This window comes from Pseudorasbora parva, chromosome 14 (assembly GCF_024679245.1).
Source record: "Pseudorasbora parva isolate DD20220531a chromosome 14, ASM2467924v1, whole genome shotgun sequence".
NCBI classification, from domain to species: Eukaryota; Metazoa; Chordata; class Actinopteri; order Cypriniformes; family Gobionidae; genus Pseudorasbora; species Pseudorasbora parva.
The window spans coordinates 15,084,995-15,102,218 of NC_090185.1; the positions used below are offsets into that span (position 1 = coordinate 15,084,995).

At 37.7% G+C, this 17,224-nt stretch overlaps 1 protein-coding gene across 6 annotated transcripts; it reads right to left on the reverse strand.

The window, feature by feature from the left end:
* Nucleotides 1-9,921: 9,921 nt before the first annotated feature.
* On the reverse strand, nt 9,922-17,203 carry LOC137040157 (gastrula zinc finger protein XlCGF57.1-like). Of its 6 annotated transcripts, XM_067415589.1 has the most exons (4): nt 15,420-17,203; nt 14,246-15,253; nt 12,314-12,326; nt 9,925-10,860 (listed from the first exon to the last, which is right to left on the reverse strand). In XM_067415589.1, the coding sequence occupies exons 1-4, from the start codon at nt 15,472-15,474 to the stop codon at nt 10,074-10,076; spliced, it is 1,863 nt and encodes a 620-aa protein (XP_067271690.1). In that variant the 5' UTR covers nt 15,475-17,203; the 3' UTR covers nt 9,925-10,073. The 6 variants fall into 6 exon arrangements, with proteins under 6 accessions (XP_067271689.1, XP_067271690.1, XP_067271687.1 ...); XM_067415586.1 differs by lacking the exons at nt 9,925-10,860; nt 12,314-12,326 and adding an exon at nt 10,866-11,035 and having other exon boundaries at nt 14,212-15,253; nt 15,420-17,198; XM_067415587.1 differs by lacking the exons at nt 9,925-10,860; nt 12,314-12,326 and adding an exon at nt 12,075-12,162 and having other exon boundaries at nt 14,212-15,253; nt 15,420-17,198.
* Between the last annotated feature and the right edge of the window lie 21 nt (nt 17,204-17,224).

Sequence of the window (17,224 nt, forward strand, 5' to 3'; positions counted from 1 at the left end):
GATTGACCTTTAAGGTATGGTTGGTTGCCTTTACATGTCTCACACGGCTATCATGAAAACAGTCAAACAAATCTGAATAGGAACAAAACATCAACCTATAGAACTCTATATTCATTTGTATGTGTTGATTAAAATAATTACAAAACAACTGCATATTGATTCTGTGAAAGCATGACTGAATGAATAAACAGTAACTGCATTCCTGACATGAGTCAGAACATTAATCACTTCTCAGATATTAACTACAGACACCTGTAACATTTCTATAATAGATGCCATGGATTTAAGCAATGATTCTCTCTATTCATTGCATAATAAATGATGGGATTGTAAATCCACCCCTTTAATTTATTTTCCCAATGTGTTCCATTTAGTATTTGCTACTTTAATTATTATTTCATAGCTCTTATGACTATTTTAACTACAACCACTAAATATGACTAACTGTTTGAAGTTTTATAACCTAATGTTCTTCAGCATCATTAATGAAGAATGAAGAACAAACACCAACCTCCTTGATTTTCAGTATATTCTTGTTTTATTCTGCATGGTTCTGGATCACTCATCTTCTCTCAGTTTTATTACTACTAAGATGAAGAAAAATATTCCAGCATTTAATGGTGAATTTCTGTGGAGAATAAAAAATAAATCAGTTATCGAGTTACACATTGCACACAACTATGCATCTATCAAAATGTAAAATAACTGAAAATATTTTACATTCAACTTCATTTAGATTTTTACTTGGTTATTCTTCATCCATTTTATATGAAACATGTTATCACTGACTACTAAATTAATGAAGTTAAGAGAGGTATTGTTACGCTCTCAAAGGGTTGATAGTTTGCCTCAGTCTGTTACATCAATGAAATTACTTTGTGACAATTTCCAAGTGATCTAATTAATAAGGTAAAACAGGGGCTTTTGACATTAAAAATTAAGAGATTTTAGTTTTATCAATAATCAGACAATTTCACAAAATATGTCTCAGGATTTTTTTTAAACGAGGATTTAACTGCACCATAATATTATTATTTCTCACAATCTGAGACGAGAAAAAACATACAAACGTTATAGCTATGTTTTAGTAACTCATATTTACACAGCGACTTGACTTTGAGATGAAGTGAGTAAGAGTAAATTACTTCGAGCATGATCCAAACAATCATAAACACGAACATACACAAAACAAATCGCACAGTTTATCACATTGCCAGCTACGCTAAATGTTTTTTGAGCTGACAGAAGCCAGACAAGACGCTCAAAAAGCACAGAATTAGATTAAAACAAGATAAAATGACCCCTAAAAATGATGCTTCTAAAAACGTGTTAAGATTGGGTAAATAAACAAAGCTCTGTGAGCATTAGCTCACCTCAGAAGACTTCTTTGACTGAGAGAACGCGCTGGTGGAGATGACGTCATCATTGCGAGACGATCGCGAGAATTTGCTGTGCTTTAGTGATTTATTGTTGTCGTTGTGAAAAAATTATAGAAATACGGCTAAAAAACATTAATAACATTAACATTAATAATCGGTAAAAACTCACTCAATTATGAATGTAGGCTACTGTTTGGTTTCTTATATTTCCTTACAAGTTAGCCTAATTATTCCGGGGGATTTACCAGTAGATAAACCAATAGAAATTTGACTACCACTATACTTTATATTATCATCACGGTTGAAATGTTGCTTTGCCACAAACATTTTTTGTTTTCATTTTAACCATTGCCTGTTAATAGTTAATTTAACCTGGTTCTTGTTTACTGTTCAGATACACAGCTTTAGAATAGGCTACATTCTTAGCAGACTACAAGTCACAGTTGAACTTTAATCAGATGACATAGAGTTTACTAAGACAGAGTTCTCCAAATTTCCAACAGCTGAAGAGTAAGCTCCCTCCTTGAACTAAATCATACAGAAACACTACTCCCAGAACAAAAATGTATGAATATACTAGAAAATGTGCATTATTACACATTACACAACAATACTGCAATACATACATTGACCATGTATGGCTATATATTGAAATAAAGTTTCATGTTATATTCAGTGTTGGGAGTAACGCATTACAAAAGTAATACATTACAGTAACTTATTACTTTTTGCTGTAAGTAGTGTAAGGCATTACTAATCCATTTTCAGTAATATTTTACTCGGTACATTTCCAGTAACGCTTGCGCTCAGCTTCTGATATATTTATGTACAGCGATTTACTTCATTTTCCTTCAATTCAGTACTTCGATTCATCTCCCTCTTGCTGGTGTACATTTGGATATTGTGTGATATAGTCCAGTGAAGGCGTAAGTGTTTACTGCGGATTTTACAGAATTGCCGCACGCATGATTTCAGCCTCTGTGCTCGCGCTGGCCAGTGGAAAAGTGGCTAAAGAAGGTTTAAAGGCTCTGTCGTTTCAAAGAATAGCACAACGACAAGCGCGTCGAAGGATGGACGAGACGAGGCGCGCGCTGCTGAGCCAAACTGAGCCAAACTAAACACTTGGGTGAAGATGACAGAATAAGACTACTGCACACCGTGACGCACACCGTAGATTTTTTATAGTAATACATTTAGTTCAGTTAGAGAACAGGCCGTTCAAATAAAAACGGAAGTCTGCTAAGCATGAGTCGAACATGTGATCTAAAGCTTTAGCTGACAGATGATCGCGGAAGATTTGGTTTCAAAGTGAAATGTAAAAGCGCCTATTAAAGGGGGTTTGTCATTGTGTTGTGTATTTCATTAAGAATAATAGGCTAATTTTAAACCGAAACTCAAATCTGCTTGGCCGCACAGAGCGCGCGTTTACTAACGAGCTGTCATTCATTGTGTGCGCGCACTGGCGCGTTTTCAGTTCATATGGAACTTTTAATAGGAACTTTTAACTTTTATAGGAATTCTTTGAAAGCACTCGTTTTGCATCCGCTCCCGTTATTAATGCCCAAGCAGCAGTGCGCATGTTCCTTTCGGTTAAATAGACTAGTGATTTAAAAGCCCAGATACCGGTGATGTCATCACACTTTGATTAACCGGTGGGAAAATGTCCCCACCGTCTCATCCCTACTGTACATTCGCGAGATGGATGCGCATTGCTTAGTTTATCAGAGATAATAAGGACAAGAACGTATAGGCTATTCAAATGCAAATGCAGTCAAATACAACCCTTTTCTAAAACAGAAATAACTATCTCGCAAATGTCGCAACAATAAGAAAAGAACAAATGCGCAAATTGTCATAACTTAGAGTTTACACAGTTCTGTTGTGTCTTTGAACAGACCTAAGCTATTCCCAGTCAGATATTGCCAGATAATCACTTTACCTCTAAAATAATACTTATAACAGAGTTGTATCGTCATGATTTCTTGCATTGTCTTGAGCATTCACTTTTTTGCCAATTCTCTGTATTGTTACTCTGGATGGCCCATGTCATTATGCTTCATCATATCGCCTTCTACTGGATGTAAAATGCTCTCTGCCTACATTTTAGAATGTTGAGAGCTACTTCTGAAGTTATTTTGGTGAAAGTAACTCAAAAGTAATACAGGAGTAATGTAACGCATTACAATTCTGAGACAGTAATATTGTAATGTAAAGAATTACTTTTAAATAGCAGTAATAAGTAATCTATAATATATTACAGTTTGGAAGTAACTTGCACAACACTGGTTATATTCATAACGTTTTATCCACTTTACTTGATTTTAAGTGAAAGTATTTGATGAACGGTGTGTGGAGATAATTCACTCAATATCATGGATTTTGCACACTATTACTTTTTAAGTGGACGTTAGTAGTCAAGGGAAATTATGTTTTCTGGCACTGTGCATTTTGCAAGACAGGTTCATCTCAGTGGTCAGTTTTTGAAACAGACATCACAATGTCTTGAATAAATGCAAATACTGTGAACAAACAATGTTTTACCTCTTCTGTTACACATAGGTCTACATCAAGACATATCGCAATGTTAGGGTAGGCTATTTCAGAATCACTGTATCATGATACTATCGATATGATGGACAAAATTGTATTGTAATTGCGAGTACACCAGAGTCCTATGCAATTATTCTTGCTTTACTAAATGCCACAAAGTTTTCTTTGAGGTCCAAGTCAAGTCAAGTCTTTAGTGTCCAAGTCAAGTCTTTGTTCCATTTTTAGGGGGAAAAATTCAGCAAGTTGTTATAATTAACAATGCATTGAACTATCAAAACCGATTAATTTTACTTTAACGGTATTGAAATAACACTTACCCCACTTTTATATCGTTACTATTACTCTACAATTTTGTACAAAATTATACCATTTAGGATTCTATAGGATTGTGGGGGGGGGGGGCTGTGTCTTGAGCTGTTTGAGTTGCTGTAGTTTGCTGTAGATCTCATGCAATGCTGGATAATGTAGTCTTCCAGTGAGCAGCGACAGTAACAAAACCTGTGTATAGACAAACGTTACAGTAAATGACACAAAGAAGAACATTTCCATCTGTGTGTCTCATTTGTGTAAATGAGTCGGACAGGGTCATAAATTGCATATGAAAGTGTTTGTGCAATCCAGATGCAAATTAACTTGGTAAATCTGGATTATATGCATATGTTAGCAAATAGCCTACTTTGGGAAAAACATGAAAAGGAAATGGACATTTGTACTTGAAAATGGACCACAAGCAGACTTCTGCTGCTGTGAAAATGTGAAAATTAAATGATTACTTTTCAAATGAAATGAAAAAGTTTTGTAAGGTAAAGCTTGACTATATTGTTACTATTTGTTGCTACTTTATTTTACATTAGTTTTCTAATGGGTGATGAATTTGTGTGTCTTCAAATGCGTCACATGCTCGCTGGCTTGGTGTGTTTAGAAATGTTTTGTGATATTCGCTGCTGCAGCACATAATTGTGACTGAATGATTAGTAAAAGGTGGTGTTTTGTGCTGTCAAGTGGGGTAGTAAACAGATATTGTAATCGGGAATGCCACGCCAAAAGACTTGCATTGTTTCCTCAGTCTTCAAGTCCATGTCAAGTCTCAGGTCAGTTGTTTGTGAGTCAAGCCCAAGTCGCAGACTCGAGTTTCCACCTCTTCTACAAAGTAATTACAGAATGCATTTAGTGTGGATTGAAATCCGCTCCACTTTTGCTACCTACTGGAGGGGTACCTCAGCCATTGAGGGAATGGGGGGCATTTTTTTACCCGGAGAACCCCCCGAGAAGAATTTGTTTAGGGCTAGTAATTGGCGGTTTTGTTGTAAAAACTTGGCAACCCTGTCTGCACGCGCGCTGGAATCAGGCTGGAATACACTGATTCACCAAGGTGTAAGGTTTTTCTCCAGTGTGAATCCTCTACATTTTACATTTTACATTTAATCATTTAGCAGACGCTTTTATCCAAAGCGACTTACAAAAAAGGGGAGAGTAATAGAAGCAACGGAACAGACAAGGCCAAAAACCTGTAAGAGCTGTAGGAAATCTCAATTAATTAGCACAATACATTTTTTTTTTTTTTTTTTTTTTTTTTTTTTTTAAAGACAGACATCTACAACAAAAACTCACGTCCGCACAGTGCCGAACACTGGATTTTGATAGCTAAGATAGCTACAACCCATTAGGACTAAGGCTGTTGCCCCAGCTGTTGTCGTTAATGCAGATTCAGTGGCCCAATGGGTTGGTTTTGTATTCTAGCTAAACGCGCAGCAATAGCCATCTACAACAAAAACTCACGTACGCAATATACAGAACACTGGATTCTGATAGTTATGATTACTATGTAACATACCCGCCTGAAGGCGCAAATCCGGATGAGAGACGTAGATATGATCCCGGAGTGTACGCTTTTGGTCGTTGCTGTGGTGATCAGTAAGTGCTATTCTGTATTGGTCAAGTGCAAATGGAAAAGATGTGTCTTAAGATGTTTTTTAAGAATGGCTACAGACTCGGCAGCACGAATTGAGATCGGCAGGTCATTCCACCAGGTAGGAACGGTCCAGGAAAATGTCCGTGAGAGCGATTTCATGCCTCTTTGGGATGGAACCACGAGGCGCCGCTCGTTCGCAGAACGCAAGCTTCTGGAGGGTGTGTAAGTCTGAGCAAGTGAATTTAGGTATATTGGTGCCGAGCCAGAGGTTGTTTTGTAGGCGATAACTAGTGCCTTGAATTTGATGCGAGCAGCCATTGGCAACCAGTGCAGTTTGATGAAGAGAGGCGTAACATGCGCTCTCTTCGGCTCATTAAAGACCACTCTCGCCGCTGCATTCTGGATCAGCTGCAAGGGTTTGATAGTGCATGCTGGAAGCCCAGCCAGAAGAGCATTACAATAATCCAGTCTCGAGAGAACAAGAGCTTGAACCAGGAGTTGTGCAGCCTGTTCTGATAGGAAGGGTCTAATCTTTCTAATGTTGTATAAAGCAAATCTGCAGGACCGGGCTGTTGCAGTAATGTGGTCAGTGAAGTTTAACTGGTCATCAATCACAACTCCAAGGTTTCTTGCTGTCCTTGATGGAGTTATGGTCGATGAACCAAGCTGAATGGAGAAATTTTGATGAAGTGCTGGGTTGGTTGAGAAGACAAGTAATTCTGTCTTTGCAAGATTGAGTTTAAGATGATGCTCTTTCATCCAGTCAGAAATGTCTGTCAGACAGGCAGCGATACGAACACTGACTGTAGGATCATCTGGTTGAAATGAGAAGTAGAGTTGAGTGTCATCCGCATAGCAGTGATAGGAGAAGCCGTGTTTCTGAATGACAGAACCTAATGATGACATGTAGATGGAGAAGAGAAGTGGTCCAAGGACTGAGCCCTGGGGAACCCCAGTAGCCAGATTATAAGACTTAGACACTTCACCTCTCCATGACACCCTGTAGGACCTACCAGAGAGGTAAGACCTGAACCACTGGAGAGCAGATCCTGAGATCCCCGTCCTCTTAAGTGTTGACAGGAGGATCTGGTGGTTAACTGTGTCAAAAGCAGCAGACAGATCCAGCAGAATGAGCACTGAGGATTTGGAAGCTGCTTTTGCCAGTCTCAGTGCCTCAGTTACCGAGAGCAAGGCCGTCTCAGTCGAATGGCCGCTTTTGAAGCCGGATTGGTTGTTGTCTAGGAGGTTGTCCCTTTCAAGAAACATAGAGAGTTGATTGAACACAACTCGCTCAAGGGTCTTTGCAATGAAAGGCAGAAGGGATACCGGTCGGTAGTTTTCTAAAAGTGCTGGATTCAGAGAGGGTTTCTTAAGCAGTGGGGTTACCCGAGCCTGCTTAAATGCTGTGGGAAAGGTTCCCGTGTGAAGAGAAGTGTTGACAATGTGAGTGAGTGCAGGAGTGATTGAAGAAGAAATAGCCTGTAGGAGGTGAGTGGGAATAGGATCAAGTGGACAGGTAGTAGGGTGATTGGAAAGGATGAGTTTAGAAATATCTGCCTCGGAGAGTGGAGAGAAGGATGGAAGCGTGTTCGTGTTAGTTGTTGAGATGTGCGTGTCAGTTAGTGATGAGGAGAACTGTTTGCTAATGAGAGCTGTTTTGTTGGTGAAAAATGATGCAAAGTCATCAGCTGTAAGAGTTGATGAAGGAGGGGGAGGAGGTGGACAAAGGAGAGAGGAGAATGTTTTAAAGAGTTGGCGAGAGTCAGAGCAATTGTTGATTTTGTTGTGGTAGTATGTTGTTTTAGCAGTGGAGACATTTGTAGAGAAAGAAGAGAGAAGAGACTGATAAAAGGCAAGGTCAGTATTGTTTTTAGATTTATGCCATTTCCTCTCTGCCGCCCTGAGTCCAGAGCGATGTTCACGGAGAACTTCAGACAGCCAGGGGGCAGATGGGGTGGGGCGGGCTGGTCTGGATGAAAGGGGGCAAAAACTGTCTAAGGAGGATGTTAGAGTGGAGCAAAGAGTGTCAGTAGCACTGTTAGTGTCCAGTGCTGAGAACTGAGCAGGTGGAGGGAGTGAAGATGAAACCATAGTGGATAGGCGAGAGGGAGAGAGTGAGCGTAGATTACGCCGAAAGGTAATCTGTGTAGGAGTATGTTTTGTATCAGGAGTCAGTATGAGGTTAAGAGTGATGAGAAAGTGGTCTGAGGTGTGTAATGGAGTAACTAAAGTGTTGTCTGTGGAGCAGTTGCGTGTGTAGACCAGGTCTAATTGGTTACCTGATCTGTGAGTAGCCGTAGTAGATACTAACTTAAGGTCAAATGAAGTCAGTAGAGTGCTGAAGTCTGCAGCTAGGTGTTTATCAAGATGGATGTTGAAGTCGCCAAGCAGAATCAGTGGAGTGCCATCCTCAGGGAAGCTAGAAAGTAACACATCCAACTCCTCCACAAAGTTACCGAGGTGACCTGGAGGACGATAGACCACTACCACATGGATTTTAACAGGGTGAGTAATAGTGATTGAGTGCGATTCAAATGAATTGGCCGGTAGAGACGGTAATGGATCAAATTTCCAATCATTTGAGATAAGCAAACCAGTACCCCCACCCCTCCCAATAGGCCGAGGAGTGTGTGAAAAAGTATAATTGCTTGAGAGTGCTGCAGGAGTGGCAGTGTCCTCTGGTTTGATCCAGGTCTCAGTTAGGGCCATGAGGCTAAGCTGAGAATGAGTCCCAATAGATGAAATAAAGTCTGCTTTGTTTACAGCCGACTGGCAATTCCAGAGACCAATTGGAATAAAGAGTAAAGTAGCAGAGGATGTTAGGATATAGCGCAAATTATTAGGATTACGGCGTCTCGTGCGTACGGAGCGTGATTTACGAGTGCTAGTAGTTATAGTTGAGATTTGAAAGCACATGGTGAAAAGGCCAGATAGGAATTAGAGCCGAACACAAATAATTAAAAAGGAAGATGATACTCAAGTGCCTTGCCGGGGTCCTTGCTCGCGAGGAGTTGCACAGGGAAGAGTTGAAGTCTTTACACTCGTCGGTCTTCACACAAGGAGGGCTTCACACTGCCGCTTCCGCTGCCGCGGACTATCACGCTATTTATACTCACTTGAGTATCGTTATTGAAAGCAGCTGGGAACGCCCCCAACAAACTCGCTTCCAATGTGGCAATGACCAAACAAATGCTAACTCAACAAATGCTAACTCCCACACACACCCAGAGAATATACCAAAACTAATAATACACACCTCAGCACTACACAGACACACTTATCCAACAACAAATGAACAAACAATCAAATGAGAAAAGTTACAAACACTTACAGAGTAGTTGTCTATCAGTCAATTGAATTGCTTCTCTCTAGCCTCTGATGCTGTTTCACTTCACCATCTGGAATACACGATCTTTGCCAGTGTTGTAAAAAAATAAAATAATATAATGATACACAGAGTTCTTACCCAACATGATCATCATTTCTGAGAGAAATTGTGAAGGTGAATGCATATACAAACAAGCTCTCCGTTTAGGATTCGAACAAATATAATCCAAGCATGATTACGTTACTGTTGATCATCTGTCTGTCATCATCTAAAGTCCGCCCTTGATGATTTCATTTGTCCGAACAGTTTCTGTTCGGAGTTAATTACTCCTCTATGGATCAAGGCCAGACCGAACTGCCCGACCTAAAACATTTGTGGGCGGGGCTGAGTTCGGCTGGCATCCATGCTGATTCATCATTCTAAGTAAATACAAATCTAACTTCTGTTCTTAAAGAGGCAAGAGACTTATAGGATTGTGTTTGTGTGTATAAATGGTCTCAAATCATTTACATCACAGGAACAAGAAAGTCAAAAACAACTCAAACCATGCACACACTCTATTCTACCTTTATTTTAATCACTCCATGATAAGTCATTTAAAGATAAATGGAACAAAAAATAATATAAAGCATAATAAAATAAAGTATAATATCATGAAGTAAAAGCCTACAAGAATATTTTTAATTTGGGAGGAGATCCATTGAGTTGATTTGAATCTCACACTGGTCTTGAAGATGAACTCCACTGTAAAACCTTAAGATGTTTCATTGTTGTGTCGCTTGTTGTGGCTGGTTATGGCAGATTTATATAGTAGCCATATATTTTAATGATTGTTATTATTGAGTCATGTTTGGTGAGGACACATTTAAATGTGCTGGATCTGAAGATGAATTCAGACACGATTTCATGATTTCAGACATTTGTTTTTTGCATGACTGAGTAAAGAAGATGAATGAGTGAAACTCTTCCCACATGTAGGGCAGTGATACGGCTTCTCTCCAGTGTGGATCCTCTCATGTGCTTTCAGACATGCTGACCATTTGAAACTCTTGTCACAATGTGTACACCTGTAAGGTTTTTCTCCAGTGTGAATCCTCTGATGCTGTTTCACTTCACCATCTGTAATAAAGGTCTTTCCACAATCAAAGCACATATGATTCTTGACAGCGCTGTGTATTTTCTGGTGTCGTATTAAAACATTTAACCGACTGAAACTCTTTCCACACAAAGAACACAAGTGAGGCTTTTCCTGTGTATGAACTTTCAGGTGGATCTTTAGGGAATCTGCCCGGTAAAACTTTTTACCACACTGATCACAGTTAAACGGTCTTTCTCCAGAATGAGAAAGCAGATGTGATTTAAGAGCGCTTGTCTGTCTGTAACTTTTTCCACAATGATCACATGTGTGCGGCTTCTCTCCAGTGTGGATTTTCATGTGTTCCTTAAGGGTTCCTTTTTGTGAAAAACTCTTCCCACACTGATCACATGTGTACGGCTTCTCTCCAGTGTGGATTTTCATGTGTTTATTAAGTTTTCCTTTTTTTGTGAATCTCTTCCCACACTGGTCACACGTTTGCAGATTCTCTCCAGTGTGGATCCTCATGTGTTCATTAAGGGCTCTCTTTTTTTTGAAACTCTTCCCACATTGATCACATGTGTGTGGCTTCTTTTCAGTGTGGATTATCATGTGTCTCTTCAGGGTTCCCGTTTGTGTAAAACACTTTCCACACTGAGGGCAGGTAATAGATTTTTGCAATAAAATCCTTTCAGTCTGTGAGCAATTCAAAGATTTTTCACCAAATATGACACCATGATGTTTCTCCGCTTCATTCAGTTCTTCACTCTCCTCGTTGTCTTCCATCAGGTCTAAAATGAAAGAAAGGTTTCATTTCCAGTCAATCATAAGAGAATCATTAGAGAATTGAGAAGGAAAAGGACAAAAGTAACTATGATGAAAAATCAGGAAGAGGACAATAATTGCCTTTGACATTTTTTGTATTGAGCCCTTGTATTGTATCACAGATTCAGGTTGGGTACTGTCTTGCTTTGCTTTAACTACTAAATATAGCGCTGTCAACATATATTCGTGACAAATATATATATATATATATATATATATATATATATATATATTTTATTAAATTATTTTAATGAATAGGGGCAGGCGATTTACCGCTACAGATACACCAGTAGAAATGTTACAACTGCTATAATTTGTATATATCATCTGGGCAGCTGTGGACTCTCCTGGAGTCTGCTTCTATTCATATTACTGAACAAATCCTGCAAATAAAAACATAGGCAATATCTTTTCCCTTCAAAGCTGAGTCACATAAATCACTGGAACAGAACAATATCACACACAGAGAAGACCTGAGCTGACAAGAAAAGAAAGGTTTAATTTTCACAAAATAAAGGTTATTCATTGCCTAATTTCAACATAGCCAACAGTGAAAATGGTGCTTGAAACCATTTTCCAAGTATGCATATGTTAGTGGCTACACAGTGCATTTCAGACTTTCAAGACCCCAGGCAGTTTCCTTTACATGTCTCATAAAGCTTTTTGAATAGGAATAAAATACCAACCTACAAATATCAACTCTAGATTAATTTAATTTCATGACGATTAAATGAGGAAGCAGGACTGAATGAATAAACACTGTTATGACCCATACAGTCTGACCCATGCATTCCTGACATGGGTCAGACTGTTAGATCAATTTCACTGCTTCAAAGTATTTTTCCAACTGCCTGCAAAGTGTCCCATAGACTATTTGCTACTTTGCTATTTCACAGTTCTTACGACTTCTCTATCTACAATAACTAAATCTAATGAACTGCTTTAAGTTTTATAACCTTAATGTTCTTCAATATCATTAATGAAGAATTAAGATTAAACACCAACCTCCTTGTTATTCAGTATCTTTGTGATGGGTTCTGGATCACTCATGTTCTCAATGGCTCCATTCACAAAACATCTTCAGCTTTACATTCTGCACATAAGCTTTTATACATTGCCAAGGGGTGGAGTAACATCCGTCCAATGAGAATATACATTACATCATATGGAATGCAAGACAAAGAGAAAAACAAGCCCGTCTACAAATGTGCCTATGTCTTGGCAGCAGATTTCCTTAGCTGGACATATCGAGGTCCCCTATCTGGGCTGGTTTCCAAGAACCACACACATACTGTACATACATGGAGAGTACAGTAAATAATAACAATGACAGGTGTATGCTGGAATAAGAACAACTTCTCACCCCATATTTCCATTGTACTCCAAGTTCAGTGAGTTTATAGAGACCGAAGAGAGGGTTAATAAATATATATATAGAAACAGGGACAGCTGCAGGTCGGAGAAATGGGCATGCCAAAAGGTTTGGGGCGTGCCGAAAGGATTCTCATTGGTGAAAATAGTTTATTGTTGATAACTACATTCGCCATTCAGCATTAACCATACACATCATTCCTTTATGTGACAATGGGTGTTGTTGTGTTCATGTTCCATGTGGTTTCGTCTTTCAGTCACAGGCTGGCAGCAACAGGAGTATGACACCTGTACTTGAACAACAGCGCAAACTCATTTACAAAATATTTTGAAGGCGTAACAACTTAATATTCTATCTCATGATGAGAGACGATTGTAAACACAAATGAAGAGAGATTTTATCATAGTTTTTATTTAATGCAAAATATTTTAGTGTCATCTTTTTTCGTTAACATCAATGCATGTTGATTTAGTCTTATTCAGTGTTTTTGGACATTGGTGCAGTCTAGTCATCGTCTCGTTTTAGTCATGAAAAAAAGGTTGTTGATGAACATATATAGTCTCGTCTCGTCTAACGAAAACAGATTCTGGTGTTATTTTGATTCACGTTTTTGTACTGCTCATAATTTAACAATTAATCATGGGTTTTGGTAAACTGCTGCTTCACATTGTAAATTTTTAAAACCCTATAATTTGCATATTTGTTGCGTGCCTCTGACTGGACAAGCGCCACACGCAATAAGCTTACATATGTAGTGTTTGAACATCTTCAATAAATATTGCTGAATTTGCTGAATAATAAAGCTTTCCTAAATTGACTTTTCTGACTATAAAGGTAAGAAGGAACTCTCCTATTTACTCCATTTGTCGCTTTTTCATTGGTTGTTTGATATTTTCCCCCTCAAACTGAAACTTTTGTTTATACAACAGTAGGGTTAAGTGTTTCTGTGACTGTCCAAAGCACATGAATATGAGGCATGCTGTTGGTTGTTGGTTGCTAAGCATATAGCCGTAAAATTTATTGTTTTTACACTGTTCAAATCTGGCCCAAAAGCAGTGCTAAATCCTGCGCTGGAGCCGGGTTTCATAACCGGGGTTAAAAGCAGTGCTAACCGGGCTTCTAAATTACAAGTGAAAAATGTTCCTTTACCCAGTGTTAAAAGCAGTTTTTAGAACAATGATAAACACGGGTTAAAAGCAGTGTTTAGAACGATGATATCCTGGGGTTAAAAGCAGTTTTTAGAACAATGATAACTCAGGTTTAAAAGCAATGTTTAGAACAATGATAAGATGGGGTTAAAGGCAGTATTTAATATGATGATAATCTGAGGTTAAAAGCAGTGTTAAGAGTGATAATAACCTGGGGTTAAAAGCAGTGTTTAGAACAAGGATAACCCAGGGTTAAGCGGAGTCTTTAGACCGATGATAACCCAGGTTTAAACACAGTTTTAAATCCTTAAGAGAGATACACATGGATAAAATATAGAATATAAATTGAACAAAATACACAATTCATAATATAGATATTTTTAGATTTTGTTTATTTGGGTCCATCATGGGTTTGATCTGAATTTTACAGGTGAAACCGCTGGTCTGAAGTCAGATCACTGTGACAACATCAGATTATGTTTCTTTGTGTTGTCGCTTCTTGCAGCTGGTTAGGGGAAATTTTTATAAGAGATTTTATTGCTTAATGCATTATTTGGTAATTTTTTTGATGAGGATGCAGTGTTGCACCTAAAAGTACAGATTCTGAAAGTGAAGTACTTACTGTGACTTTGGACAACTGTTTTTTGCATGAGTGCGCAGAGTTGCTGACTGAGTGAAACTCTTCCCACATGGAAGGCAGTGATACGGCTTCTCTCCAGTGTGAATCCTCTCATGCTTTTTCAGATAATCTGACCATTTGAATCTCTTGTCGCAATGTGAACACTTGTAAGGTTTTTCTCCAGTATGGATCCTCTCATGTAATTTCAGATATTCTGACCATTTGAATCTCTTGTCGCAGAGTGAACATTTGTAAGGTTTCTCTTCACTGTGCATTCTCTGGTGCTTTTTCAGTTCAGCATCTCTAACAAAAGTCTTCCCACAATCAAAGCACATGTGATCCTTCACACCATTGTGCCTTTTCTGGTGTAAAATTAAAGTACCTGACTGACTAAAACTCTTTCCACACAAAGAACATGTATAAGGCTTCTCCTTTGAGTGAACTTTCAGGTGGTCCTTCAGCCCATCTACCCTAAAAAAACTTTTACCGCACTGATCACAGTTATATGGTCGTTCACCAGAATGACGCCGCAGGTGTATTTTAAAAGTGCATGCTTTTCTGAAACTCCTACCACACTGATCACATGTGTGTGGCTTCTCTCCAGTATGAATTGTCATGTGACCTTTAAGGGTTCCTTTTTTTGTGAAACTCATTCCACACTGATCACACATGTATGGTTTCTCACCAGTGTGGATTTTCATGTGATCCGTAAGTGATCCTTTTAATGTGAAACTCTTTCCGCACTGATCACATGTGTGCGGCTTCTCTCCACTGTGAATTTTCATGTGATCTTTAAGGGCTCCTTTTTTTGTGAAACTTTTCCCACACTGATCACAGTTGTGCAGATTTTTTCCAGTGTGGATTTTCATGTGATCCCTAAGGCTTCCTTTCAATGTGAAACTCTTTCCACACTGAGGACAGGTGAAGGATTTTTTGGCTCTTTTTTCCAATAGAAATGTACTTTTAGTTTGTAAGTGACTTTTGACATGATGTTTCTCCTCTGCTTCACTCAGTTCTTCACTCTCCTCATTGTCATCTGCCAGGTCTAAAAATTAAATTAAGAAAGTTTTAACCTGGTGTAAAATCAGAACGTTCATAACTGCTATAAAATATTATAATCATTTTAATTATTCTCATAAATTAATTTAATGTCCCTGCAGTTTGAATTATTTTAGCTTTAAAGATCTAAAAATCAAGAATAAAACACCAACCTTTTTGTTCTATAGTATCTTCATTTTTCATTCTGCAGGGTTTTGAATCACTCATGTTCTCAATGTTTTAATAAACACAATTATTCCCTTGTCGGCTGATGGGGATATTCCAGATTTTATTGGTGAAATGTAGGAAGAAGCCTCACAGGATGTGAATTGTTGGGTGGATAATTCAACTATAATGTAAGAAAGGGAATAATAAATAAACTTTGAAATAAATGTACAGATGTGCAAGCAACAAATAATACCCATTGAATTAAGCATAATTTAACTTTCATTTAGCTGAGGAGTTGTTCATTTGTTTTTAATATATTGTTGCTGTTTTTACATGTAAAATGCTTTATCAAAGATGCTGTAAAACTACTAGGGGTGTAGTTTTGTGATAAATACAACATCAAAAATACACACACAAACAAATGACACCCGTTTTCAGAGTAGTTGACAGAATAAATAAAATATGTAAACATATACGTACTATAGGCTACGCTTGAATCTAAATATTATTTCTAATTATTAGCCTATTGGAACTAGGACATTAGATCATTAAAATGTTACTGGTTTAAATGTGCAGAAACTACAGCGATCATAAAACCTGCGTTAACATTGTACCACAAAACAATATCCTCATGTTTCCAGAATGAATTAATAGTCATAGAAAGACATGGACTTCGCATAATACTCACATTTGTGTAGGCTATCTCTTCTGATGGATTTAAAACGTCCTCCGTTGCTCCTCACATGCTTAAATTATTTAGCAGTAACGCTTAAAGTATATATATCTTTATTTTAACAATGTAACTAAAAATATATGTTTGTGTAAATATACCTTGACCAGCTCATCTCACTTCAGAACATACAGAAGGCTCGCAACAGACTGATCGATGACGTCATCACCACGAGACGAAATCAGTTGATAAAAAAACTTACCAAATACAAGAAACCCCTCAATATAAAAATATATACATTTTAAACAACGGAACAACGAAATATTATTTTCACTCTGTCTAAAAGTTATGTGTCATGTTATTAAAATGCTCAGCGAACATAAAAGAATCTTAGACTTTGAGTTTATATACGAGTCAGTCATCAGAGGGCGCTATAGACCAGATTAAACATCTAGTGCATGCCTCCAATGTTTAGCACGTCTTACCTCGTTTTTCTTGGTTAAATTAGAAGGCTACAGTAATTCTCATTATATCTTAACCATTTGTTAAAACAGATCAATATGCTGTTTAACACCATGTTCATGTACCGCATAAATTGCTAATTTATAAAAATCTATGTTTGAAGACAGATGGTAAACAGTTACTATTAGTTATTTAAACATCAGTTTTTCCATTATTCTGCCATCATATTCCAGTAAATGGAAGAAAAAACACCTTTAGATATCAAGAAAAAAGTTTTGTCTTATGCCTTTAACAAAGAGGGAGGAGCTAATATTTACATTAAAGATTACAAGGACACATGAATTATAGAAAATAATAATGTGCACGATTAAATCCTTTAGAATTATACTGCAATATTTTATAAAAATAAGAATCGTCATGGGCAATAAAGTGTTAAAGCATAACTGGTGTTAATATTGTGATGAATTAGTATGACTAACCTTTGGGTATTTTTAATGAATGTAAGTAAGCTGTGCTGATTTTATATTGTCATTCTGAACACCATTGAAATGTATCATTGTTGCCATTACCAGAATCAGAACAGTTTAAGTAAATATATAACCATGATAATTTGAGGACATTAAAGTATATTTATAATCAAAGTAAAAGTATATATATATATATATATATATATATATA